Source organism: Halichoeres trimaculatus, unplaced genomic scaffold, assembly GCF_033239565.1.
Source record: "Halichoeres trimaculatus isolate MK-OKI-2021-1 unplaced genomic scaffold, fHalTri1.1 fHalTri1_scaffold_2, whole genome shotgun sequence".
Lineage (NCBI taxonomy): Eukaryota > Metazoa > Chordata > Actinopteri > Labriformes > Labridae > Halichoeres > Halichoeres trimaculatus.
Window position 1 is genome coordinate 22,806,127 of NW_027437180.1, and position 27,763 is coordinate 22,833,889.

The 27,763-nt window shown below is 40.5% G+C and overlaps 1 protein-coding gene across 1 annotated transcript; it reads left to right on the plus strand.

Annotated features, from left to right (window-relative positions):
* The first annotated feature begins 830 nt into the window (after nt 1–830).
* gna12a (guanine nucleotide binding protein (G protein) alpha 12a) lies at nt 831–26,743 on the plus strand. Its single transcript, XM_074684877.1, has 6 exons — nt 831–1,601; nt 10,374–10,592; nt 21,702–21,752; nt 21,851–22,051; nt 22,509–22,715; nt 24,208–26,743. The coding sequence occupies exons 1-6, from the start codon at nt 1,284–1,286 to the stop codon at nt 24,367–24,369; spliced, it is 1,158 nt and encodes a 385-aa protein (XP_074540978.1). The 5' UTR covers nt 831–1,283; the 3' UTR covers nt 24,370–26,743.
* The last annotated feature ends 1,020 nt before the right edge of the window (nt 26,744–27,763 follow it).

Here is a 27,763-nt window from a genome sequence, read left to right on the forward strand (position 1 = left end):
GTCCAGCTCTCTGTAGTAAGTGTTTGTCAGTGGTGTGTGGATGAGTATGAATGTGTTAGCTTAAACAATGGGTCCAAGTTTTTGCCATTTGTATGGGGACTGTGAATATAGTGTGGATGGGTGAAAGAGACAAGAGATGTGAAAGTCTAGGGACCAGACTTAGAGAGTAATGACTCCAGACCTGATGATGAAGATCATGAAAAAGTAATAATTCCAGAAAGACCAGAAAAGGCCAGGTATCAAAACTGAAGAAGATAACAATAAACTGAAAAAACAAGTTGAATTGAACAAATTTATGGACATTTTAAAGGGAAAAAAAAGTCTGTAAGTGGAATCGTGCAGAATCTGTAGAACTTGAAGCAGTTTTTGGCAGAACTAAAGAAATCTTTTTTCTTTTTAAAGGGACAAAAAAATGTGGAAAATGTTGAATATTTTAAAAAGTAAAAGGGTAAGAAATTTGAAAAATAAATAAATAAATAAATAAATAAATTAATTAATCAATTAATTAATTAAAATTACAAGCACATTTCTTCTGAACGTGCTGAACATGATGTTGAATGGTGAAAATCAGACAAGCTATGAAGACTGTGAAAAGTGCCTCAAAGGTGAAAAAAAAAGAAAGACAAAGATACAAAAACAATATGTTGAAACAGCATGTCAATATAAAAGAAAAACACTACTTTTATTAGGGAGAAGGGGACTTTCCCTGACCAAAGCCTGATTTCTGACCTGACTTCATCTCTTAAGAGTCAACAGACGCCCCCTGGCGGTGAACCCCAGAACAGTACTGGCGCCCCCCACCCCCTGTCAGCCGGACCATTCCTCCTCCTCCTCCGCCAGGAGAAGCTCCACTCTCTGCTGTCCAAGTTCACAGATCCGCTGGCTCTGTATGGAGGGTGAAATTAGCTGTATCGAACTTTTCATTTCTTTTGGATGGACAGAACCTGTTAAACTGTGGCTCTTTTTTTCTGGATTTTGCGGGGACTCAAACTTTTACAGTTTTTCAACTTTTTAAATATTTGTCGACATTGTTTTTTCTACATCCAGACGAATATTAGTTGATGGCGCGGTCTGACCAAGATGGACTCGGGTTGTCTGGCGGATGGAGACTAGATAACAGCTTTGTTCATTAAATCTAGATGTAGACTTTATCTAATTACCGCTGTAAACTTGTTAATAGTTAACTGGATGTAACCGGACTGGGTCTTTTCCACCCCAGAGGTCACATCCTATGATGAACATTTTCTCACTGAAGTTTCGGTGAACTTTTCCCACGACTCGACATGTCGGGAGTGGTCCGCACCCTGAGCCGCTGCCTGCTCCCGGCCGAGGCCAGCCGAGACGCGGGCAGCAGCAAGGAGAGGAGCCGGGAGAGGGACGCGGCGCAGGAGCGGGAGGCAAGGCGAAGGAGTCGGGAAATAGACGCGATGATCGCCCGGGAGAGGAGAGCCATCCGCCGGCTGGTTAAGATCCTGCTGCTGGGGGCCGGAGAGAGCGGAAAGTCCACATTTCTCAAACAGATGCGCATCATTACCGGGCATGAGTTTGATAAAAAAGCACTTCTGGATTTCCGGGACACCATTTATGAGAATATACTGAAGGTAAGAGCAAGGTCTGACGAGAACTGAATGGTACTAGGCCTGTTGACAAACTTTGCAGGGGTCAAAGCCTGAATTCCTGGATTTCTAAACAGTGCAGTCAGCTCCCGTTTGAAATGGAAGATCTTATGTTTATTTGGATGCATCTCAAACGCATAATAATCATATGAAGTTAGAATAACTTAAACCTAAAGTGTGTTTAATAACAAAAAACTCCTGACATTTATTTACCTGAGTAGAGAGATGGTGAATAACCAATTAGACTTAGCTGGGCTGGTAGACAACATAATTAAGCAATTAGTGAGGTAATCAGTAATGAGCACCATGGCCAATTAAGTGTCATTAACTAAAAAGTTAAGCCTTGATTCAGGTTCTATCAAAGTTGTTGTTTTTTTGTTTCCAATGATATGAAACCGATTTTATTCCCAAAAATTTAAGCCAAAAAACAACAACAACAACAACAACAACAACAAACTGGCTAAATAAGCAATTTGGCATCAATTCTGTAACTTTACTGACAGAACAATGTTTGATTTGTTAACACATTAGAATTTTTAACATTTGTATCCCATAGTTGAGAGTGAGTCTTACAAATACTCACACACAAAAAGAGGTTTGTTGACATAGTACATATTTTTATCCTGCAGTCTGGTGCGTGATTGTGTGCGTGTCAGTGTGTCTATATGCGAGCACAGCCCCTTTGTTTGCTGTCACGGCTGGGCCTCCTTCACCAGCTAACAATACCAGACTATTCCTGAGGGATGAGCACATCCGCCCTGAGTGCCACACAGCTCAGACCAGGATGATAAGAGCTGCACTTCAGCACAGACAACGCAGCAGTGTACAATAGCCCCCCCACCCCATACCAGAATACAGTGGCACTGCTGTTGCACCACATCGAGGACAGGAGCCCCCAATACACACATTTCACCACATCTGTACCTTCTAAGAAAAATCCTACACAATTAATCACACAAGACAGGAAATAGAAGACAAAAAGTGCAAGAACCCCATGACCTGCTCAGAGTCAAAGATAGAAGTACTATGTGCCTTTTTATCTCTGTACAGAAATAATAAAATAATACTGTAAGGCTTTATGCCTTCAATCAACCCTCTATCCAAAGGAACAATTGAAGACTTCTTTCCTCTAGGGTTGTGATTAAAGTTAATAAAACTAGATCCCATGATTATTCAGTCAAATGAAACTATTTTTTAAAAAAGTAACACAAGTTTTAAAATGTGTTATTTTATCCCATTAAAAGCACAAAATCCTAAATTATTCAAGTTATGTTTGACAAAAAAATCTGAAATTGGGGAAAAGTGTTCATAACAATTTAGCTTACTATTTATCCAGTTGACTGTAAAAACAAAGTCCTAAATATTTCCAATTTCTATAAAAGAAAGTCAACCAAAGCCTCATAGCCTTACATGTGAGAACCAGTGACTGATTAACTGTTAAGATTATGTAAAGATTGGCATGGTGTTCTTTAGTGAGCTGACTTATTTATCAGTGCTAGTCACGTCTTGGCTTGCTATAAGGTTGTTTGATCGTTTTATTGGAAACGAACTCTTGGGCCACATCTAAAGATTTCTCTTTTAAGAATCTGTTGATTAAAGGTCCTGTAAGTTTTTTTAGCTGGTTATGAAACCGACTAAACACGCTTAGGAAGGTTCCACATTTGTGTCTGGTAGATCTAGTGTCTTGTATTCATCAAGCTTAACAAAGTAGATCATCCTGGTCAAGAAGTTGGACTTATGAACAGTATAGAGCGTCAAAAACAAAACCCATGTTCACTGTGGAGTCAAAGCATTAGCTAAGACTGATCATTTCTTTACACAATTATTTTATTGCCCAAAACTGCTTCTTTTGGATTGACATCAAACTCTTTTCTGTTAAAAAGAGAACTTCTACTTGTACGGGACAAAATAACCAAAAAGTACCACTTTGTCTAGAGTGGCGCAAAGTTGTCAGTAATCAAAATTTCCTAAGGGGAGCTTTAAATATTGAATTATACCTAAGCCTTGAATATTAACTTTACTATCACATAAGTCAGAATTTATGACTTAAAGATTTATTAATTTGATTTTTATTTGTTGTTTTTTGGGAAATGACTTAACTTATTATTGATCTTTGAGAGTTTCCAAATATTGTTGGTCATTTGTCTGTATTTGCTTGTTGACGTTTACACTAAGATACTGAGCCGATGGGCTCAATGGGCCTCATTCATTAATAAATGCCTAAAAAATGTTCTTACTCTGCACATACAATAAGCAGTAAGGAATCACTGTCAGATTTATGACATGTTCCTGCCAGTTTTGTTCAGACACCTAACAACAGTTTTGGGTTAAAAGATTTGTTTTTGGCAAAGAGTTTTTAATGACTGCCTTTACAAGACCACTTACTTTTGTACAACTCTTGCAATTGTAATACATTATTGAAAAAAAACACACATTTTAGCTGAAGCGAAAGATGAAATACAGAATCAGGAGTAGGGACAGACGTAAAGTATATCCTCAATGCAGATCAGTGATACTGATGTAAACTGTCTGTGTTAAGTGATGAGGTCCAGTCTCACCTACCAGGTGTATGAAGATCCCTCCACCACCTCCTCTGTGGTATCCTAATGAGAGAGAAAGAGAACAAAGCAGGAAGGAAGGAGGGATTACATTAAAGGAAAACACAGACATGTAGGATAAAAGGATTATAAAAGTAAAGTACACACAGGTTCGGTTTAGGTGTGGTCCTAATCTTTCAATCCCAGTAATTATACCACTGGCTGCAAACGTATGTCTCTTGTAGTCCTGTTAAAATTAGAGTTAGGGATGTCCTGGTCAGCATTTTTTGACCCCAATTCCGATCCTGATTATCTGATAATGAGTAGCGACCGATTCCCGATCCGATTTTTGGGTTTGGAGATAATCTTTGCTGAAGAAGTGAGAAAGTGAAGCAGCAAAGTCTTTTTTTTTTAACAATTCTTAATAGTAAACAATAATAGTTAAAGCTTATTAGGTCCATTTAACCTAGTTCGGCTAGCTTTGAAGTTAAAACCCTCTGGATCCCAAACCCGTCAGCGGGATCAGAATACATTTTATTTTTAAATGACGAGCATTTACAAACCATTTGTCCAATCCAAAAAGTCATTACACTGTGGCAATCGTCGGATTCTCGAGTTTCCGAGGGTACCTGAATGCATCGCATGCAAACCTGGAAACATGTCTTAACATGATGCAGAAGACAGAAGAACTTTGAATTTCTTGTCTTTTCAGAATATTTACAGAAAATGCCCGGTTTGCTCGCTAAATCTACGCCTCTTACGGCTTTCAGCAAACACTGAATGGTAGACAACTCTTAGCATGTAATACAGCACTCTAAAATCAGAGGCTGCCCTGAACGCAACTCTCCGAAAACGGCGAGAGACTTCAACGTACATATTGGACATCAATAGGAATATCTCATGTTTTTCCCCTTTCATGGAAATATTTATTTTGCTACAAATCTGATTATAACTTTAGCTGACCTGAACTATCCATGGCAAGGAATCTAGTGGGCTGCGAGGCCCAGCAGAAACACAGGACAAACTTCTGCTGTCAAACTGATCACACCATCATGACATCCTCACATGCTGCTACAGACTGTGCTGTGCAGCACCAGTGAAGCAGGCTGTTAAACCAAGTGTCTAAACGGAGGGACATACCGTGGATAACTGAGATGGCATAGACTTGCTTCCCACCGTCTTCTCAGAGCTTTTTGGTCGCTGTCGTCCTCTCTCTGTGGATATTTAGCCGTTCATTAAAGCTGAGAAACAGCGGAGCAGCCTTTCCTCTGTAAGTGAACGATGTTGCATTATGTTTCAGGATGTTTTAGTCGAGCTGAAAACCTCTTGAAAAGATCGCAGAGCATAGATGTGGTTGTTGTGCTAAGCTAACGGACTACCGTGTTTGTTTTCGCCTTTGAGCAGTTTGTCCCAGTAGAGTTGCCATAGGGTGCGGTATGTTCTGTAATAAAGCTAAATGTGGCTGCCGTTATACATCACTATACCATAACGCGTCGGCTTTCGGCAATTTTGGCTCTTTGATGGTTAACGTGCAGAATTGGTTCAGTCGATTGTTTAGAATTCCTAAACACCGATACTTAAAAAAATGCAAAAAATCGTCCCGATCCCGACACTAGGGATCGGGATCAGGACATCCCTAAATTAGAGTTTTTCATTGCTCAAAGTGAAACAAATAAAACGGTCCGGATTGGTCCAGTATGTTGAGATTTGATGGAAAAATTTCCTTATCTCTGTTTATATTTCTAATTTTCCGTCCAGAGCTGGAACTGTTTGTAGATTTAATTCAGATACATCATTTTACAGTCATTCAGAATCCTTTTAAAGGAACTTCAAGATTTGGTGAAACCTGTCCTTCACTGACAGATTTGTATATCATGGCCTCTATTCTGTTTTTGCGCATTTCAGCTTCCTAACTAGCTATAGTTATCCAGAATATTCAGCATCTTAAAATAAGTTGGATTATTATTCAAATGTGCCTCTAAGTTCCAATTTCAACACTTTCTGTACAGATAAAATAGCACTCAAGAAACAACATGGATGTTGTGACAGGACTAGGGAAGGGGCTGTCGTCACTTGTCTGTTTGGTGTAGTTGGAGAGTTTTCTATCTCTGTATGTTCTTCAGCTCGAAGCAGACCTTTTGTCAAAGCTGAAGTGGATCAATAATATGAAAGCAGGAATAGAGCAGCTTTATCATTAACTACAGTGCTGAACGAAACTGAGACTCTAGGCCTCAGTCAGCTTAGGCATCAGTTGGCTTTTTGTTTTTATCTTTAACTGGATTTGGATACTACAGAGGGTCAGTGACACAGAAAACAACATATCAAGAGCTCTTCTATTATCTGTTTCCTATAAAAGGTGTCTCTGTCTGAGATAGTTCAGATAGCTTCAGAAAACCTTATCTGGCTTTGTACACCGTATTGGATTATTTAAAAAATCAATATCCGATTTCCCCACTCTCAAATTCAAACCCAGCTCACACCAGGATTGGTCAGTCTTGCTCTCTTTCTTCATTCTTATGGTGCTTTCAGTTTTTCCAGGAAGTTCATCTGTTAATTGATGCCAAAAAGAGAAGATGGGACATCAAGATTAAGCACTCTGTTGACAAATGAGGCTAAGGGTGTGGCCACACTGGCCGTTAGACCTGTGCCAGACTCAAGCATGATTACTGCCCCTTGCTGACCAGTCCAGCCCGTGGTCACACTACTCCAATAAGAATCAGACTTAAGGCTAAGATTTTAGGGGCTTTTTGGCTTATGTCAAGTCGTTTTGGTCTAACACAGCCCTCAAACGCCCCTGTTATGGTTTAAAACAAGTGTTAAAACAGTTGCAGCGCTTATACATGTCGACCTTGTTGTGTCTGCATGCTTGTGCCCGTGCATAAGGTGTACTACGACGAAGCACACCCCTCTGAAGTAGTAAAAATGAAGCCTGTGTGGAAGTGCTAGAAGTCGCTGTTCGTCGAGAATTTGCTCGAGGCTGGCTGCAGAAAGACCGGAAGTCACATACACACCCAGCCATAAAAACAGACTTTTACGGCATTAAAAAAACACTCTGTGCCGATCGTGATTTTTTTTCTATCTCTGTGGTTTAGAAGTTATTAGGATCGTTTGATTTTCCAATCAGAGGCACGGCTTAGGTCACGTGACCGCCGGGCGCCCTGAAGCTGCTTGAAGAAAAACTAACAGTGGGCGTCCTATGGAATGTGGCTGCGTCCGCGGATTGGCTTGATTTCATGGTTGAGGAACAGATGGGTGACGTCGCGGATGCTTCGTCCATGTTTTATACAGTCTATGGCAGTCACACTGGCTAAGGAAATTGGACTTCAGGGACTTCACAGATTAGAGGAGGATCAGAGAGGAAACGTATCATACGCAGTGTTTCAGATCAACACATGGATCTGTTTTGCTGTGAACTGTACCAACCTGGGGAATCTTTGAAGTTTTATCAATAAGTTGAAGGATTTTTGGTTCACCTAAAAGTCCTGTGCATCTCTTGCCGCCCTGTTGGGAGAGGATGGAGGCTTGTGAGAAATATTCATATCAAGTCAGTGTTCTTTCCCATTACTTAAAGTCTTGAAGAAAAATTGTCCGTTCTAATAGAAAAAAAAAATTCTTTGGAAAATGATGAACCACTGCACTTATAGTCAGTTGAAATAAAAGCATAATCTAATGTTGAGGCACCCAGGAAGAGAGAAAGACTGACCCCAAGAGGATTATGCAACACACACACACACAGATTACCAAATTGATGAAGTTAAGGTTTGCTCACAGACAGAAGAGCTGCAGATGATTACATGTGTGTGTGTGACTCAGGGCGCGCTCACAGCGACCCTCTTTTGTTTTTTCGTTTTTTTTACTGCACACATGCTGCTGTCCTCTGCATGTGTGTCACATTAAAGATATGTGTGTTTTTGTGTTCAGCTCTAGTTTGGATTTGTCAGTGTTACTCATTCTCACTACAAAAACAAAGCTAGATTCTTTCTGCCAAAACGTCTGAAATGAGGGATCAGACACACTTAGTCACACACACACACACATATACACACACATGCACACATTGTAGCTGTATTAATAAAGTTTTTTAGTCACTTCTAGCTTTGTGGTACTCTTAAGACGGGGGATCTTTGCCTGAGGTCTCTCACAGATTTATTCCTCGTCTTTGTAGAGACAGGCTTGAGCCGGGGTTGCAGCTGTTGTGGGTCTCTTAAAAGCCTCTTTATGTGATATTAAGCTGTGCAAATAAACTTTAGCAGACTTGACTGTGACTCACTGACACATACAGACACTCAACCTTTAACCCACAGCGACCTTTGAAACACTGAATATTCACTGAGATAGTTTGCTGCTGAGACCTCTGTGGATTGGATCAATAAATGATGCTAACAGGCGCTGATCAAACAGCTGATTTTGAGCCTCAGATGCTTGATTAGTAATCATCATGCCGAAAAACAAAAGAAAAGGTCAACAAGAATCCAAGTATACTTAAAACGGAAAAAGTAGAGTTGGTGAGTATTTGTTTTATGACTAACGCTCCAGGCAACTTAAAAAAGACAGGGTTTTTGGTATTTCATTCTTGAACACAAATACATAACACATTTTGTTGCTTTTTTATGATATTTATAATGTAATAAAGGCTCCCAATCAATTCCAACCCAACTAGTTTTCTAGGGTTTCAAATAGTAAGTGAGCACAGCTTGTGCTTATTGCTCAACACAGGAACACAGATGTGTGGCTAGGGTTAGCAGAGCTAGCACCCCCAGCCTTCAGTCCTTGTTGGTTAGCATCCACATGCCTTTGCTGTTACACCATTTCCCTCTCCTGGTGTTTAATGTTTAACCAGACATGGCCTACATTCAGCTTTATCTCCAGCCAGGATATGAGAGGTCATCTGTTATCTGTGCTTGTTTACATCCGGGTGTGGAGTATTAAAGCGTCAAGTCTGTTGCCTTTTAACTGGAGGCCCTGCTAGTGCCTACACTACAGCTAAGGCACAACATATGACTTTTTTTTTTGTAAAGCTAAACAATTAATCGAATTGAAACCAACATCACAATGTAATATGGTGTAATTTTCAAATCGCAAAGGCTGCACTTTAAAAAAATAAAATCAGAATAAAGATTCATGTACACAGACCTGAAGGAAATATAGTAACTTGTACTAGTTCTTCCTTAAACCCAGCAAAAGTCAATATGCTGGTTTTTCTGGCAGAAATATTACATGTCTACAAGGGTTGAAGAAAATCAATATGTAAACATTCTACTGTGATTGTAATAGTAAAATAAAGATATGTTATTCATATCAATTCATGCATCAAATCAACTCATTTCATCATAACATGTAGATCTGGCATACAGGAAAGAATTGTTTGTATGTTGACAGTATCCTTTGTTGTGTTGGTCATGCTATAGGATGATTTATTGTTTGTGTTTAGTGAATAATGCAGAAGATACTGCCATTCTGATCCCAAAAAAAATCCTAATTAGATTATTTTCCAAAAGTGTTCAGCCTTACTTTTTGGGCTTACAATAATGAAAAGATTGATGCTTTGTTGACAGCCAAGTAGCATAGGGTTGTGATGTTTAACTCTTTAACTGGCAAGACATGCACATCCACTGAATACATCACGATTTAATGTAAAGGAAAAACCAAAATAATGAAGTCAAAGCTCCTGGGAGGAACTTTCGTTTGTGTTGATTTTGGCGCCTCTTGATGACAGAGCTGTACCAATGACCTCTTTTCTGATCTTGTACATGTTTAAGTTGTGTTCTCTAGTGAAAAATCCATCCTAAATCCTATCCTACTTTAACTGTTCAATTTGATTAATTTCTTTCAGTTTAATAACCATGTAAAGGTCGTCACAAGTAAGACACAAGTTTAACTGAAACCAAGAGAAAGAAATGAGGAGCCAGATTTGAAACATTTCAAATCTTTCTCTGTGTGTTGGTTGGTTTGATCACTTGGCAGGGGACCTCCCACACAGATCACTCTGTGTTCCTTCTCTGTTAACCACCAGCAGACACACATGTGCGTGTCAGAGAGCTGTTGTGAGGTGTCGACATTTTTCCCAGGAAGTAGCACATGCAGTGTTAGTTGTTTTTTTTTTTTCTTCCTCTGTGCGGTTTGTGAATATTGCTGAAGTCTGGATAGTAGCCGTTTCATTGCTGCCCCACACTCACCCTCATGTGATCTGGTTCGGTGTGTTCTTTCTTTTTCTCTGCAGGGCATGCGTGTGCTGGTGGACGCGCGGGACAAGCTGGGCATCAGCTGGCAGAGCTGTGAGAACGAGAAGCAGGGCATGCTGGTGATGTCTTGGGAGGGGAGAGTGGGCGGCTCGGGGGTCGAGCCCAGCGAGTTTCAACTGTACGTGATGGCACTAAGCGCTCTGTGGGCAGACTACGGCATACAGGAGGCCTACAAACGAAGATCTGAGTTCCAACTGGTGAGAGGATAGGGTCCTACATCAAACAATTACTCCAAACAGCTGTCTCCTTAAAATGTTTTCCTTCTTTTCGATTCTTCCAGACACTGATTTCTAGACTTGAGTTTTTCACAACACTCAATATAAAGTAATATGATAAGTCAAAGAAGGACAGAGGACACTGATATTTTTTAAAGTAGTTTTTAAGCCAGAAACTGCTGCCAAAGAAAACTTCTTGTGCTCCTCAAACAGTCGTCAAAGGTGTCCAGTCAGTCTTCGCTGCACAAACTAAACTCTTGATAAAATAAGCTCAGAATGACTGTCCGCGTTAGAAATCACCTTTCTGTCTGATGATGGAGGAGGAGTCATCATCAGTCACAGGTTACTCATTGTTTGACCTGATGCTTCACAGTTCATGTATGTCTGTAGACAAAAGTCTTCCAACAAGTGACCCTAACACACTGGGCTTTATGAATTCATCAGCATGAAAATGTTGCTGCTTTTTTTACTTAAAAGTCAATGCACTTTTTAAAATAAAAAATGGCATAGCAGGCTAACATTTTAGTTACCCATCATGTCTCTCTGTCATTCCTCTCTGTCTCTCTCCGTCTCCGCTGCGAGCTCTCTTGGCTCCAGTCAAACCCTTTTATAAATAACCCTCCCCTGAATGTTTTCCGTTTTTGTGTGCTCTCTTGCTGCAAGTCGTAAACATATTTGTGGTCTGGCTAAGATGGGATATCTGAATAATAACTGTTATACAGTACAAGACAGAAAACTTTGAACAGAAACCTCTTTACTTCCATGTTTTGTCATTCTTGTGTTTTGTCAGAGGACCATGGATGAAAATCAACTCTTGGGCTAAATCTGGCATGTTTAGTTTGACATGTTCCAAATTTTCCATTAATCCGCGTTTCACCTATGAAACAGCCTCAGTAAAGACAATAGCATAAACCTCAGCCATAGTTTGCTAACACACACTTTTCATATCTGTTCCTAAAGGGATGGTAATGCAGCAGTGTTGAGGCTGGTAAACATGACCCAGCTAGCTAGCTAGCAGCTATATCATGTAGTTAGTACCTATGTTTACAATTATATCAGAGACCTGTGGTTTTTCAGTTAACACAGCAGTCAGGGTACATTTTACCTCCTGACACAAAAACAGGCTCTCCCAGTAACTGTTCAGATGGGCACACAAACATATCTCCTGTTGTTTTTCCCCTCATCAGTTAAGTAAATCTTTCTCTCTACTCCTCGAAGAGAGCCAAACAAACAGCCATTTGTTTTACAAAACCACTTTGTGTGATTTAAAAAACAATTTATGGACAGCAGAACAGCTGGGGAACCACTTTACGTCACAAGTTATCCTTCAAGAGTCTACAAATCAGCTGTAATGGGCCCGACAGGCTGTTAATGACACTGAATGTTTCAGCACAGTCATGAAGATGTTCAGTTATATAATGTGAACATCTCACAGCAGCTGCTGTCGTCGTCTGAGTGCTTTCTAACAGTCGTATTGGTTAAGTATGCATGTGACAGCAGATTTTCTCTCTGTTCAGGGCTAAAGTTTGACCTTTGACCTCCTTGTTACACTTTTATCAGTGTCAAAACAGTCTGGAGTCAGGCAGAAGCTACTTTGGTCTCAGCCTCACTTAACATACTGTAAGTGTGTGAGACATCAGCCCACAGCTCCAGTCAGACTGCTTTGTCTTATCTGGAGCGTACTCAGATAAGTCACTGTGGCACAGCTGCAGCGGCTTTCAGACGTCACTCTGGTTCAAAGGATCAGACTGGTGGTATTCTCCATTATTTTAATTTTAAGAAAAGCCAAAACACACATTTAGTTTAAGCGCTTTGTATGTGTCAGTGCCTCACAGAGGGGTCTAATCTGTGTAACATGTGGCTTGGTGGGTGGATAGAGGAGGGTTCAGTCTTGGGAGGTAGGACATGCCACTAAAGCCACAGCAAAATATTTACACTATGTTGTTAATGATTACAGTTTTTTTTTCATTTCTATCAGTACAATGTGTAAACAGATGAATGTGCAGATACCTTGGATGTTTTTGTCCATCCTGCTCGGTATATCATCATCATCTGTGCCTACTCTCTGGGAGTGTGCTTAACTAAATGCTCTCTGCTGTGTTCTCACATCGGAGTTGTATTTCTGTGGATTTTTACCGGATCACTTGCAGGAAAAGTCTCAGTATAGGTGATGTGATCCTTTCAGCTGTTTATATTTGCACATGCCTAACCTTAAAACTTTAGGATGTTGGAGGAGGTGGGTTGGAAATTGGATTGCAGGGGAAGCAGCAAAAATAGGCAGGCTAAAGAGGTTTAAATGGACTGCCCATTTTGCTATTTGATAATTGGATTCTTAGAAGTGATCAGCTGAGCTGTCAGCTGATAGGGACTGACGTTAGACATAAGAGCTGATGATGCTGAGCTTGACTCAAGGGTGGTGTTTGTATACATGTCAACTTCATTTGGGGAACAAAAACAGAAGCTGGTGCCCTGAGATCTATCGTTTTGCTGGGATTGTGTTTTCTCTAATAGTCCAATCCCCAAAAAACGGTATAGGGGCTAAAAATGCTTGAAATTTCTTGAGGCTTTGCAGTTGAAAGATCAAAAATGTTCTTTTTTTCCGCTCAGTGTTGCTCATCTTGTTTTCAATAAGCTTGTGCAGCCTTTTTTGAGGAAATTACTCAACCCTCGGAAGCTGTTTGTGTATCTATTGTAGGCTTTTGTTTCATCTTTGGATTAGTCAGAAATGAGAAAAATAAATTGTAACGTCAGCCTTATCCTTTGGAAGGAAAAGAAAAACAAAATGTCTGCTGTGGTGTGAATGTGCTGAGTTAGATATCTCCACCTCCCCCCTTCTCTTAGCGCTCTGAGAGGTTTTCCGGGGATACCACAGTCAGCTTTTCCCAGGCACGGCTGGAGCAGGGCCACGGGCTGACAGGGAGAGCCAGGAAAGAGCTGGAGAAATAGAAACAGTGGAAAGTAGAGTAGAGGAGGGGATGAGAGAGACGAGTAAAGAGAAACGAAGAGGAGATAATGGGGAGGAAAATAAACTGAGACTAAATACATGCCAGAATTTCGTTTAATTGCAGGTTTCTCTGTGTTCCCACCACACCCAGATAACACACAGTTTACTATAGGACGCACACACATCATAAAACCTCTTCAGCTTCACAATAACAGGCCTGTGTCTCATGCTGAGATGCTTTTTGTCTTCAGTTGTATTCACATCCTGAGGTAAAAAAAATACTGTGAGGGGAATTTAGAAGCCCTGCAAAGATGTAAAGAGGCTTTAAGCACTGAAACACACACGCACACACACTCCCCATGTGGTTGACTAAATGAGATTTCAGTCTGCTGTCCTGGCTGTGCAACATATACAGTGTGTAACTAATCCGTCAGAGTTGAGTGAGTGGAAAAATCTTCTGTTTTCTCGTGTCTGGTTTTGGTGTTTTGTTCCTTTTTCACAGTTTGTCTCTACTGGCTTCCTCATGTTTGTGGTATTTTTTGTGTTATTCCTCCTTAGAAACAGAGATTATATTGATAACATAATACACACCAATTTCCTTTTGCTCTTTGGTCTAAATTCTTATATCTTGTGTCCTTTGAAAATTGTCAATTATATTTCTTTTTTTAATCCAACTGTAGTTAAAAATTTGTATTTTAAAGTTCAGAATAGTGTACCTTTTTGGCGTGGCTTGGGAAATTTAATGTCTCAATATGCTATAGTACGTCATCCATAGGTTTCAATTTGTTGTTTGGATCAATGAAAAGTTTAACTATGTTTATAAACATTCCCCAACAACTCCCAACAAATGATAAATATTCTCTCCAACTGTGCGGGGCTGTTAGTGCCAGTGTTGGAGAATTAGCTTTTATTTGCTATGGACTCATTGAATAGAAAAAGGTAATTTAGCTCATTCAAACAAATGCACAAAGACGCTGTTTTCTCTGCAGCCCAGTGAAGGGAGCATTTGGCCATTTGTTTTGTGAATTAGACAAAATCTTTTTGTCTCATTTTCACAGGTTTTATGAGCCCAAGAGCTGCACAGTCTTTTAAAGAATCAGGCCCGACATGTGTTCCTAACACCTCAGTGAAGGTTTCTAACAACAAAATGCTTGAACGTCATTTTACTCACTAGTTGGTGTGAGTGCTTAGTTACAAGGATTAACTTACAGTCAAACTAATTTTTGTTTATTTTATTATAGTAGACCTGAATTGCTCGTCATATGTTGTTTCTAAGCTGTAGCGCAACCAACTACCACACTTTACGACCCGGATGTAAACAAGCATAGATAACATATGGCATGTCATAGTGTGTGCGTCATGGTGTGTGTATCTGGTTAAACTGCACAGACATGTCGATGTTATTCTGCAGATAGAACCAAGCAGCAACCTCCGGTCTAAGAATATGACACAATGCGGAAGTGCTAAAATCTGCTGTTCGTCGAGTGTTCGCTTGAGGCTGGCTCCAGAAGTAGCAGAAGTCACATACACATTAAGCCAAAAAAAGCCGTGTTCAAAGCAGAAATTAACCTATTTACAGCCTGGTTCAAAAAACGTCTCCTGTCTGAGTCGCTAATTTTACTACTGGCACCCACTGTATGGGGGGTGAATTTTTTTCTAACTCGGCGGTTCAGAGGATATTAAGATTGCGAGCTCCCCCAATAAGAGGCACAGCTGAGGGTCATGTGACGGCTGGCGCCCTATGGCTTTAGGCGAAGCCCTTGCCACTACCGATATGGCCGCTACAGCCGATGTGCTTCATTTTCCGTTTCAGAAACAGACGGGTGACGTCGGCAAGACTACAACCATGTTTTATACAGTCCATGATAGAACTTAAAGCTGGTGGTGCTAGCTCTGCTAACCTTAGCCACACACAGCTAACTCATTGGACATTATTTACCCGCAGACAAAGCAAACAATCTTAATGTATCAGCTACACCTATCACATTTGTTATTTTATTTATTTTACTCATTTATTTTACATTTTATAGACTTGTTATTGAGATTTACAGTGGTATAACGGAGGCACACCCAGTAACAGACAAGGCCCACACATACCTGTGGACACACACGTGCATACACACACACACACACACTGTGCAGAATGTGAGCTTATTCAGGTCTTTGCTGTGATAAAGCCCCTAATCTGCCCATACACGCCATGAATGGAGACATTCCTCTAGCCTTACTCAACAGCACACATAAACACACACACACACACACACACACACACACACACACACACACACACACACACACACACACACAAGCACACAGAACTTTAGTTTGGAAAATCAATCCTCCTAATAAGGTTCTCAAAATAATGTCAAAGTAATAAAATTAAAGTAGTTTGATGGCGCTGCTGCATCATCTACATTGCTGTTTTATTTGTGTTGATGCAGTTGAATTGTCTGGGGTAATGATCTCTGTGTGTAGGTGTGCGCGTGTGTGTCTGTGTGCTAGCATGTGCCTGTCTCTATCTGTTTGCATGTCCCCTTCATCTCTGGGAAATCCCCTCTCCCTGCTTTTTACCTCCATCCAGCCCCTCCTCCTGTTCACGTTGAGCTCAACCAATCAGAGCCCCTGGCTTTGTGTTTCCTATTGCGGTGACACTGTGGGTCAGCAGTGGGGTCAGGGGGTCGCATCTCACCAGCATGGGGGTCTCATTTCCTGGTTGTCCTGGGACATGTCAGGGCCAACAGAGATGATTTCTACAACCAAGAGGAGTACAAAACTTTCATGGATTCTGCTTGATCAGTTAGAGGGCATCTGAAAAATTAGCCATTCTGAGAAAAATTAGTTTTTGTGGTGCTTTGTTGTTGTCATTTTACATGTGTGTATGTGTGTGATGAGAGTGTTAAAATGACTCTGTATCTGGGTTCTGTCCGACTGACTAATCCCTGCCTCCCTCCCCCAAGTCTTCACCCTGTTTTCACACACACAGCTGTTTCCTGTTGGGTGTGTTTTAGAGAGAGGGAAGAAGAAATAAATTTACTTTTAAAGTTTAAGTATAAGTTCATTGAATAAATGAACAGTTAACTGAAGCTTCAAAATAGTTTTAGTTGTTTCATAAATTCTGCTCCTGTGCTTCAAGATTGTTCCTCAGGTTTTTTCCAGGCTCCCACTGGTTTTTCTTCATTTCTAAACAGTATGGAACTTAATTAGGAGCCACCGCAAACCTCTCTGCAGTGAAGATTAACCTGCAGTTACAGGGGGGCGTTCAACTCTGGTAGTGGTATTATATGCCTCAATCTCTTGTTTGAGACGCCTCTTAAGTTTCACCATGTACAGCTGTTATTTAAAGGTGATGATTATTTAAAGTAAAATAGTTTAAACGCTTAAACACAATTTTATGTCCACCAAATAAAACCTCAAAATCACTTCCATATCTTGTGTGGCAGGAAGTACTTTCTCTGTCTTTGATGCATTTTCGTATTCAAAACAAGAAATTAAGTAAACTGGGTGTTGATGCCAGCAAAAGAAAAGTATCTCAGGACACATATTATGAGGCAGCTTCTTCTCCGTGTTACATGATCTGAGAGGGTTGATTGGGTTATTTTAAAAAATGATTAATAACAAAACTGTTAAATCAGCTTTTAAAATGTATTATTTTTTGGTTTTGTGTATATTCCCTTCTGAAGATGCTCCATCTCAGGCGGCAGGTTTGACTCCTCTTTTAGAACAAAGTACATCAAAACAAGTTAAAGGTTCACTGATCAGATTTGATTTAGTCTGGTTTGTTCATTTGTTACATGGTTTGGTCTAGTTTAGCCTGGTCTTGTTTGGTTTAGTTTGGTTTATACTGGTTAAGCCGGATAAATTCAGTCTGATTCAGTCTTTGTTCATGTGCCTAGACTGTTGGGTGATAAAATCATAGCGTGTGTTTAATTTTCATGCTTAAACTCTGAATCTATTGTCTCACTGGTAAAGATTGTTCAACCAGGAATCAGGAATGTTTTTATTTAGTGGAAAGTGTTTGTTTTTTTTATAATGTTGGTGACACTTGTGCAGCTCACAGTCTTTCTAAGACGAAGTGTATTTTAATCATTTGCAATGTGAGTTTTGTGACTGCGAACTGGCAAAACAAATTATCAACAGCCCTGTTAAAGTGAAGTCACAAAAAATGAAGTACTGGGGGAATTTCTTCTGTTTTTTCCACACAGAAGGTAGAACAATAGTCATAACTTGTTTGATTTGTGCATGTTGTTGTCTCTTAAGACTAAAATAATCCCTCACATGTGAGTGTAATGAGTTGTTTTGGGTTGAATGCCGTGTTCTTGAAGCTGTCATTAATCTCCAAGCTGTAAAATGTTTTGGTTCTTTTAACTCCTCATCTGGAGCAACAGTGACGTTATCACCTCATAAATTTGTTATGGCAAATGTGATAGCTAAACATGTGCCTGCACATCGAGGTAGAAATAGCTGATCATTGATGATGTTTGTATTCACTCAATTAGAACATGTTGATAGTTGTTCCGATTCACTTTTATTTTGGGGTCTCTTCAGCCTCCTCAGGGGGAAAATGTCTGGCTCTTTAGCTGACTAGTTCCCTTTTTTTCTCAAAAAAAGCAAAATGATCATCAGTTAAAGGACTAGACTTCCTCATTCTTGTTAATCGGGACTAAAATGAGAACTCAGTCTGTTTGATTATTAATGTTTTTTAATATTCTAAATGCTGGTCATATGTTCAGTCTGAGCTAAAGCTGAGACTCCCATCACCAGCCAGAGCTGTTTTTAATGCCCTCTGCAAGAATTCTTACGTGCCCTGTCACCTGACTGTGAACTAGATGGCAGATGGCATCGCATGATGTGTCACTGTTAGTATTTTAATCTAGAGAAAGGAGATAGAGCTGTGATTAGGCTGTGTCTGAATAAACCACTCGATCGGACAATGTGTCAACAGCACAGGCACGTTGACCTTCAAGCAGGATTGAAACCTGGGGGTGCTAGCTCTGCTACTATTAGCCTCAGTCAGCCATCAAATATGGCATTGTTGACCCACAGACTCGGTGATCCAGTATTTAGCCATGTCAAGTTGACCACATCAAATTTCAGATGTTCTCTCACCTTATGAGTCATCATTTAGTCCAAATGGAAATTATTTTTTATTATTGGATGAAGAAATATTCCCATTGGAACATACAAATAAAGGCTCTTTAGTGCTTGATTAGGATGAATAAATCTTTTGCAGTTTATTTCAACAAGAGGCTCTTAGAAACTAAGGTTACGTAAGCTTATCATACACCAAGCTGTTATCTGGGGAACTTTAAGTTGTCTGTGCCTGGAGATGTCTGTTACATTACGTCCAGGAGGGGTTTTATAAAATCCCCTAGAATGTCTGGGTTGTGCTCAGCTTGTTATCCAGACCGTTACCCACTTGTCAAGATGTTGAGCATTGGAGCACAGATGGTGTAGGTTGCACTCTGTGAGGTTCACCCTTGTTCATGCATCCCAGGTTCGAATCCAGTCTGGGGTCTTTTTCCAGCATGTCACTCCCCACTCTGTTTCCTGCTCCATCCCCTGTTCTCTCCTATCCAGGAAAAAAGAGTCCCCCCCTTCCAAAAAAATCAAAGGTTTTAAGCATGGATGCAACGTAAGCACAGGGCTTGTTGGTGATTTCCATTTCAAACGGAAATGGAACGTTTAGAGTAAATTCATTCTTTACAGAGCTTATTTGTCATCTTCGAGTGTCTTTGGGCATTACCTGCAAAAGCTGGGTAGGGTATGCCCTTAATGGGGTTTTCAGAATATGGTCACCCTTTGTCACCAGCTAGAGGCTGATGACCAATAAGGTTGTGTATTTAAATCCAATACTGATACTGATACTGATAACTGGGCTCTGGTATCAGTATGTTCTGTCAGGTGAGGTTGTTGTTGGTAGATGTTCACTGGTTGGACACAACAAGGATTCTCTAGCACAAGTATAAAAAAGTAGTCTGGTAAGCTAAACTATGGTATAATTTGAGTTTACAAAATTTGCTTGCAAATAAGATCCGATCCTCAATGATTTGCTTCCAATGCACGACTTGGCAAGAGTCATGTCCTTACAACAGTGAGTGAAAGTGCTCAGGGGAAACAGAATCTTCATCCTGGAAAAACACTACTGATTACAGATAGTCCTAGCAGCACCTTTAAGCTTACTCTATTATTATTATTCAATGAGATTGTAAATGTGCAAAAGTATGGTGAAAAAATATCTAATACTAACAGGAATTACAATTAAAGGTCCCATATTCTGCTCCTTTTCTGCAGTTTAATATGGATCATTGATGTCTTCATGAAATGGTAGCAACATGTTTTGGTCCAAAAAGCCAATAAATCAAGCACAGCAGCATTGTTTCCAGGCTCTCAAAGCCCGTCTGTTCAGAATGCTCAGATTTAGTGGGCGTGACCTTCATATGTAAATGAGCTACCATTGATACCGCCCCGCTCTTCCACATCACTGAGAGCGGCACCACGAGCTCCGTGTGCACAATGTTTAGAAAATAACGAAGCTCGTTTACCATAACATTACAGGCTAAAACAACAGGCTAACCACAGCTAAAGTTAGCGTCCTAAAGCTAACACAGAGACAGGGGGGACACTGAGGAAAAGCTCTTACATCTGCTCCACAGCACACAGCATTTGAAATACTCACATTTCCAGGGTCCGAGGATTGTTGGTGGATGTTTGGTAATGCGCCTTGATTCCGGACCAGTCTATTAGCTAGCCCCCTGTTGTACTGTCCAAAGTTGGAAAAGCAGTCAGCCATGAAGTGACTAGCACACCCATGCACAGTTTTACTGAGTGTAGCTGGCACATTTCCTTGATGAATGAACTCCAGCCACTTGGTTTTGTCTTCTTCCGAGATGGGAAGCTTGTGCATGGAACTATGTGGCTGTTTACAGCCAAAAACAAAGCCGTGATGGCTCTCCAACTTTGGCATTCTTCTCCTCAGGGAGTGGCCGGGGAGGGGGTTTGGGGGTATCTGCTCCGGTGGACCAGTTAGGTTAGACTTGCTCCTGATTGGTCAAAAAAGTGAATCCCTGACGTTGGCAAATCCCCAAAATCCAAACAGCTCGTTTTAGGTCAGGATTTTACATTCACAAGCACTACTAAGTACAGGTTTTGTCATTAAATGTCACATTTTGTGGGCTAGAGAGGAATCAAACTTGCACATTTAAAAGGCGTGTTTTCTGGCACTTGATGGCAGTACCTGAAGCCAAATGACATTAAGTACTTCATCAAATCCTTACTTGTTCTTTATTGTATTGTGCAGTTGCATAAATTGTTGAATTTTGCAAGTTGCCATCAGAGTTCTTGGTGAAACAGTGAAATAAACTGCTGAGCTGTTGTATTATGGCTCTATTTTAGCTCTGCCAAGCAAAAACACACGGACCTACTAGTGTTGATGATGTAACTTACGCACATGGCTGTTGTAAACACAGAGGGGCATATAGCTATGTTGAATAGATCTTTTAAAGGTGTCTGATCTAACTTTTTGAGTGTGTATCAAACCCTGGTACACATCTCCCCTCATATTGATCCCTGCAACAAGTAAATATTTATGTATTTACCCATGTATGGGCTTTTACAATGCTTTACCTGGAAATCCAAAGCAGGCCACTTGGCTTAATCAGGGTGCACTTTGAAAAACAGAGCTCTAGAGGCGAGCAGAACTGGGTTTACATTTGGTCATAAATGGTCTAAATGTGTTGCTGACTCAACGGATGTTTGACATATTCATACGGAAATAAGAAGTGCAAAAAAAATCCAGTTATATTGATCTATTTCTAAAGAGTCACTTAAGTTCACAGTCATCTACAATCAGCACAACTTGTTCATCTTTTATTCAAAAGACACAAAATGGATTAATAGGATCATGGTTGGCTCTTGTTTTCAGCTCCTTGTTGCTGATCGTGGAAAAAATGACAAGTGGTGTTTTATTAAATCAATAATCCCTGCGTAATAGTGTCCGTTAGAATTTAATAAAGCAGATAAAATACAAGAAATTTTGTTCTTTTTATAATCAAATCAACTGCTCAAATTAGATTATATGGGACTTTCAAGTTAAGAGTTATGTAAATAAGCTTACTGTTGACTGTTTTTTTTTTTCTTTCTGTGTGCAGAGTGAGTCAGTGAAATACTTCTTGGATAACTTGGATCGTATAGGTCAAATGGTAAGTCACACCAACTAGTTCAGTCAAATCAATTTTTCTTTCTCTTGTCATAAAAAAAAGAAATGAAAGAAATGAGTGAGCCACTTTTTTTCCCACAGAACTACATCCCCAGCAAGCAGGACATTTTGTTTGCGAGGAAAGCCACCAAAGGCATCGTGGAGCACGACTTTGTCATCAAGAAGATTCCTTTCAAGATGGTGGACGTAGGAGGTCAGAGGTCCCAGAGGCAGAAGTGGTTCCAGTGTTTTGACGGGATCACATCAATACTCTTCATGGTTTCATCATCTGAGTATGATCAGGTAAGCGCTCTTACATTACCCAACCAGAAGATATCAAAAGGTTAGTCACGTAGTCTGATCATTAATCCTTCGACTTTCAGAGACAAACTGCACAAAAAAGATCACAGAGAAACAACATTTGAGGTTTACACAAAGCTCTCTTTGTGGTATGTTTTAGAAACTTGATTGTTCCCTCAGTCCTGGCTGTGGTTCAAATCTGCAGTCATATGACTATGACTGAATCTGTAATAAGTGCGTTGATAGAACCTGAATAAAAACACAGACCATCGTGTGTGTGTGTGTGTGTGTGTTTCTGTGTGTTTCTGTGTGTGTGTGTGTGTGTGTGTGTGTGTGTGTGTGTGTGTGTGTGTGTGTTTCTGTGTGTTTCTGTGTGTGTGTGTGTGTGTGTGTGTGTGTGTGTGTGTGTGTGTGTGTGTGTGTGTGTGTGTGTGTGTGTGTGTGTGTGTGTGTGTCCCAGGTCCTGATGGAGGATCGGAGGACAAACCGTTTGGTGGAGAGTATGAACATCTTTGAGACCATTGTCAACAACAAGCTCTTCCTCAACGTCTCCATCATCCTCTTCCTCAACAAAACAGACCTGCTGGTGGAAAAGATCCGCACGGTGGACATCTGCAAGTACTTCCCTGAGTTTAGAGGAGACCCACGCAGGCTAGAGGATGTACAGGTACACACCCACACACACACTGAAACATACAACTGTTGCATATTATGGCTGGCCTCCCGCAGATGGGTTAGGACTCCTGCTTTTAACAGCACAGCAGCAGCAAACTGACACGAAGGTCAGTCATGCCTGTTTATCTTTCTTCATGTTGAATCAACAACTGGACGTCAAGACTGATGTTTTCCTCTTGAAGAGAGTGACGTAAAGGCAGTGTGAAGAACATGTCATGAGTGATAAGGGAGCAGATGTGGGTGTCTGCGTCACACTGAGAGCACTAAAACAGACTTTAAACAACACCCAGGAGCAACCATTTCCTAACAGCTTTGAAAGTCTCTTTTTGAGAAGGTTGGATCTGACAAAAATAATTCTTATGAATGTTTATGTAGCCAAGGACTTCTTCTTTCATTCCTTCCAAAGTCTGTCTTTGAGTTCACACCCTGCTTGTTGGTTTAGTCATCTTCAGACCCGTTTTTTTTTTTTTAAAAGCCACTTTCTGTTTTTTTGTTTTTTTTTTGTGTTTTTTTCCCTTTTTTTCCCTTTTTTTTCTCTTTTTTTTCCTTTCTTTTTCTCTTGCAAAAAAAAAAAAAAAAAAAGCCACTTTCTGTTGACGCCACACATGCTGCATTAGAATGTCCAGTGCTTGAAGTGATGTTCATCTTTTGCCATTTTAATGGAGTGTGCAGCTTTATGGTCAGGTTGCTTTCTTGGAGTGTCATCTATTCATACATACCAGGGCAATTCATTCTAATGCCATGTCCAAGAAGGTGTTTTTCTTTGTCCTAGTAGTTGTTTTAACCTTAATTTTAGAGCACTTCAGCGTTGTGCTTCTGCTTCCCTTATTTTGGACTTTTAGGTCAGTTTTAAAAGGATGTGGTTACTAATTTTTGTTTAATTTATTATGAAAAGTATTAATTGGAATCGCTGACAGCATTAGCAGCAGTTTAAGACTTTGCCATTTTATCCTGAAGCAACAACTTTGGTGACTTTATTCCTTTACACTGACATCCACCGTTGCTTCTGACAAAGTTGATTTCAGAAGTCCCACCCTTTCTTGGTTCTGATTGGTCGGTATCAATCAGAACCAAGCAGTACAGAGAACTTTAACCAAGGCCACCTGGATGACTAAGAGCCTGCATAGATATATCATTTAGATATTACATGTCAATATTCATTGACAAAAGGAGATTTTGTAAAAATAGTGTTTTCCTTTTGGCTCAAAAGTATTAAATTTTAACAGAAATTTTCATATCTTGGTGCATTAGGATGTAAATGTCTGTAATACATATGTTACATTGTCAGTGTTTCAAGTCTGACAGCAGATGATAATCCTAGTTACCAGAGGATGGATTTTTCCCGAGAAAGCCAGGTTAGGACGCTGAGGTTAAGTCCAGCCTCCTTCCTTGATCAAGGAACACCGGATTTGTTTGGATAAAAGACGATGTTTGAGAAATCAGATGAGCTTTAACCAAGTGTGTCCCTGCTGTTCGTCTTCCAGGCATTTTTGGTGCAGTCATTCAGTCGGAAGAGGAGAAACCGGGGGAAGCCTCTGTTCCACCACTTCACCACTGCCATAGACACAGAAAATATCCGTTTTGTCTTCCACGCCGTCAAGGACACCATCCTGCAGGAAAACCTTAAGGACATCATGCTGCAGTGACGTTCGCCCTGCAGACATTGTTTCAACTGTGAAAAGACAGCGCAGACGTGATCCTGCTTTAATCTGACACTCCAGCCCAGGAGGGGTGCATTAATACTGACCTGTGGAGTCAACACAGCGTGTGAATTTAACTGAACTCTAAACCTGTGGAGCCGTTAAGCGACTGTGGACCTTAAGGCCTACCTGTGGAAACTTTGAGGGTCTCTGTGGATTAGACCCTCCTTTAACCTGTATAAATGTATGTATGGAATGACAGTCATCATCTGTCTTCCTGTAGCTCTGAAGTACGTTTACCTTTACACACAGGTTGAAAAATGTTTTAACTAAAGAAGAAAAAGACAAAAAAAAAAGCACCACCAACACTCAACCTGAGCACTGAAAGTGTTTTTTCTCCAATGATCTGTATATATATGAAAAATGACTACCCTGTCACTAAACAAAGCCATACTGCTACCGGTTCAAGTTCAGACAGTGTAAAGAGAAGCAGGGAGGACTGAAAATGAAATAAAGGCAAGATTAGAGTGAGCAGAAGAAGAATGCTTTGTCCTGGAATACATGTGATAGGAGAGAGGGCTGGGGGTTTGGGCTCAGGCCGGTCATATGCCGTGTTATGTGATAAGGTTGCACAAGTGTTCCTGTCAGTGAACTTTAAAAGAGGAAAGAGATGAATCTTTCTTTTTTTCTCCTTCTCTCTATCTTTACCTCTCCTCCTCTGCCATCATGCCAGAGATGAACAGCTGCAGATAACAAGTCTTCATCCCTCTTCTCCTCTTCTCTTCTTCTCACCACTCCAGCACAATAGACACACTGTTCATCTCTGCCCTCTCAAGCTGAAACAGTAGACTCCTAAATTAGAGACGTTTCAAGTTGAAACACACACAAAGACACACACAGCTCTTGTTGTCACATGAATTATTGTTTTATCCATAAGTATTCTACTTTTTCCCACAAGGGGAAAGTACCACAGAAGTCTGAACTTTTCAACAGATCACAAACAGCTTCATACACACCAGAGCTTTTATATATATAAAAAAACAAGCTTAGCTCTTCCTTTTTGCTTTTAAGTAAAGAGACCAACAGAGCAAGACAAGGCTGGACATGACATTTTATTCTTACTTGTCATTAATGGAGACGAGTGTGGGTTACTGTAAGTAAGAAATTGTCCATGGAAATGAACGAACAGGCAACTGTAACATAACCCTGCATTTTCACTCAGCAGTGCTGGTCATTTTAGAGTCTTTCAGCTTGTTGTGCTGGTCTCATAGCCTGAGTGATGGTTCATCTGGACAGAGGGTCAATATTTCCACTTCAACAGAGTCAGCTGAGAGGTGTCAGCGACAATTTCACTCTGTTTCATTATAAGTTAATAGAAGTCCCCACAGGAGCTTTCAAAGAGGATAAAAAATGTTATAACATCATAATTAAACCTGATCACTGATGTGCATATTTCAGCAGCTCAGATTATGATTGTCAGCCATTGTGGTGAAGTTCATTAACAGTCAACTTTAAACACTGCTGTGATCATCGCCATCGCTTATGGTTTAAATTTTATTCATCAGTAACTAAAGGTTTCTCTCACCTGCTGCACCTTAACAGGATTACTGGACAGGATTCAGTAAGAAAATATCCATGTTGTTATAATTATGACTAATAACGTATTTGTCAGGTTGTTTACCAACATGATGCCAATGAAATCTGCAGGTTATACCTCACCCTGTAGTGCAAAACGTACTGAACGTTTCTTTGCAAACTGTTCCAATTCCAGCCCATATCCTCTATCTTCTCTCCACATTACCTCCTTTTGAAGGAAAGAAAGTGTTGACTTCATTACCACTATTTGCATCATGTGCATTCTGGTACACAGTTCCCCCATCCTGAGTAAAAGGTTTCCTGGAGGAGAAGGTCTTAGTTTATCATGAGCACTTCTACACACCTCATCATTATACTGTATAAACTGTTGTTTGTATGTAGTTGTGTATTTACAAAGTGACTTATGACCCTGTTAATGTTTATACGTGTTGTACATAGAATACTTTAAGTATTGGACTGACTGTGTGTAACCTTACAATACAAATACCACTCTGTCTAACAGTACCACTGTAACTGTAACATTTGTCTTTCTCCATGCAGCCTACCTTTTCCACTCACAAGTTTTGTTTTGTAAGTTTTGTCATTGCACTGGAGAGAAAACAACTCGTACAGATAGAATATCCAGGGACAAAAGCAGAGAAACAAACAGAGACGTCAGGATTTTAAAGTTGAACAGGACAGAGGCAGAGGATGAAGAGAGGGAGGTCTTCTTCTGCTGTTGTGTTTTGTTTTGTTTTTTTTCTGTTTCCCACTGCCTTGGCTCTGTGCTCTGTGGTGAAATACACTGCCGTTTGCTGACATGCTGTTTCTTTATTTTCTCAGAGTGGGCGTCTGTGTGTGTTTGAGTGTGTGTGTACTGAAAAGCAAAAGGGTCGAGACCTCTTGAGCTTGAGAGATTAGCCGAGAGGGGGAAGTAGAGGGGGTGGAGGAGAATTTAAAAATGAAATTAGAGATGTGGGGAAAAATGAAGCCAGACGTGTTTTTCTTTCTCAAGTCTGGGGACGGCTTTATGAACTTCTTACAAAGTCAGCAAGCAGAGATTTGAGTCTTCTGATGACTTATATCAAACTGATGTGCTGCCTGAAGGCTAACTGAGGGCTCTTCTTCCACATCATGTAATATGAGGCTCATCACACCACTGGGTATGAGAGCAAAGCTGAAGCCAGGCGATATCTCAGTTACCCAGCAGAGTCTGACCTTTGCTTTGGCTTTTAATCAGAGCAGCTCTGATACATAACAGACTGCAAGTCTCAGGAGAGAGGGAGGGAGCCCAGAAACAAGCAGAGCAGATCTTTAACGTTGTTTTAGGACTCACTGGTTAACATGGATTTATTTATACAGGATGTAAGCAGAATGTGATTTACAGACATACACACACACACACACACCACACATGAATGTGGCAGCCAGAAAAAGACAAAAATGACCCTGTGAATGTGTAGGCACAGACTGGGGGAGGGACAGACAAAGGGAGGAAGAGGGAATACAAGAAAAAGTAAGAGGGTAAAGGGAGGGAGGAGGGGGAGGTCATGTTTCCTCTGTTGAGCCCACTTCCTGTCCTGATCCCAAAATGGAGAGACTGTAAGAACGACATCCCTCCGCCTGCTTCAGTCCCACTCACATACACACACACACACACACACACACACACACACACACACACACACACACACACACACACACACACACACACACATCAGAGAAACCCAAACCCGCCTCCCATGGTATCCTGCAGAAGAGATGAGAGGGGAAAGCAGGGAGCAGAAAAACATCTCCCCAGTGGTCCCTGAAACATAAGGAAGCC

Excerpts from the sequence above, each read along its gene's own strand:
- gna12a (XM_074684877.1), top strand. The coding sequence starts at position 1,284 with ATGTCGGGAGTGGTCCGCACCCTGAGCCGCTGCCTGCTCCCGGCCGAG. Across the intron at positions 1,602-10,373 it reads TTTATGAGAATATACTGAAG|GGCATGCGTGTGCTGGTGGA; the intron begins GTAAGAGCAAGG and ends TTTTCTCTGCAG. Across the intron at positions 22,716-24,207 it reads GCAGGCTAGAGGATGTACAG|GCATTTTTGGTGCAGTCATT; the intron begins GTACACACCCAC and ends TTCGTCTTCCAG.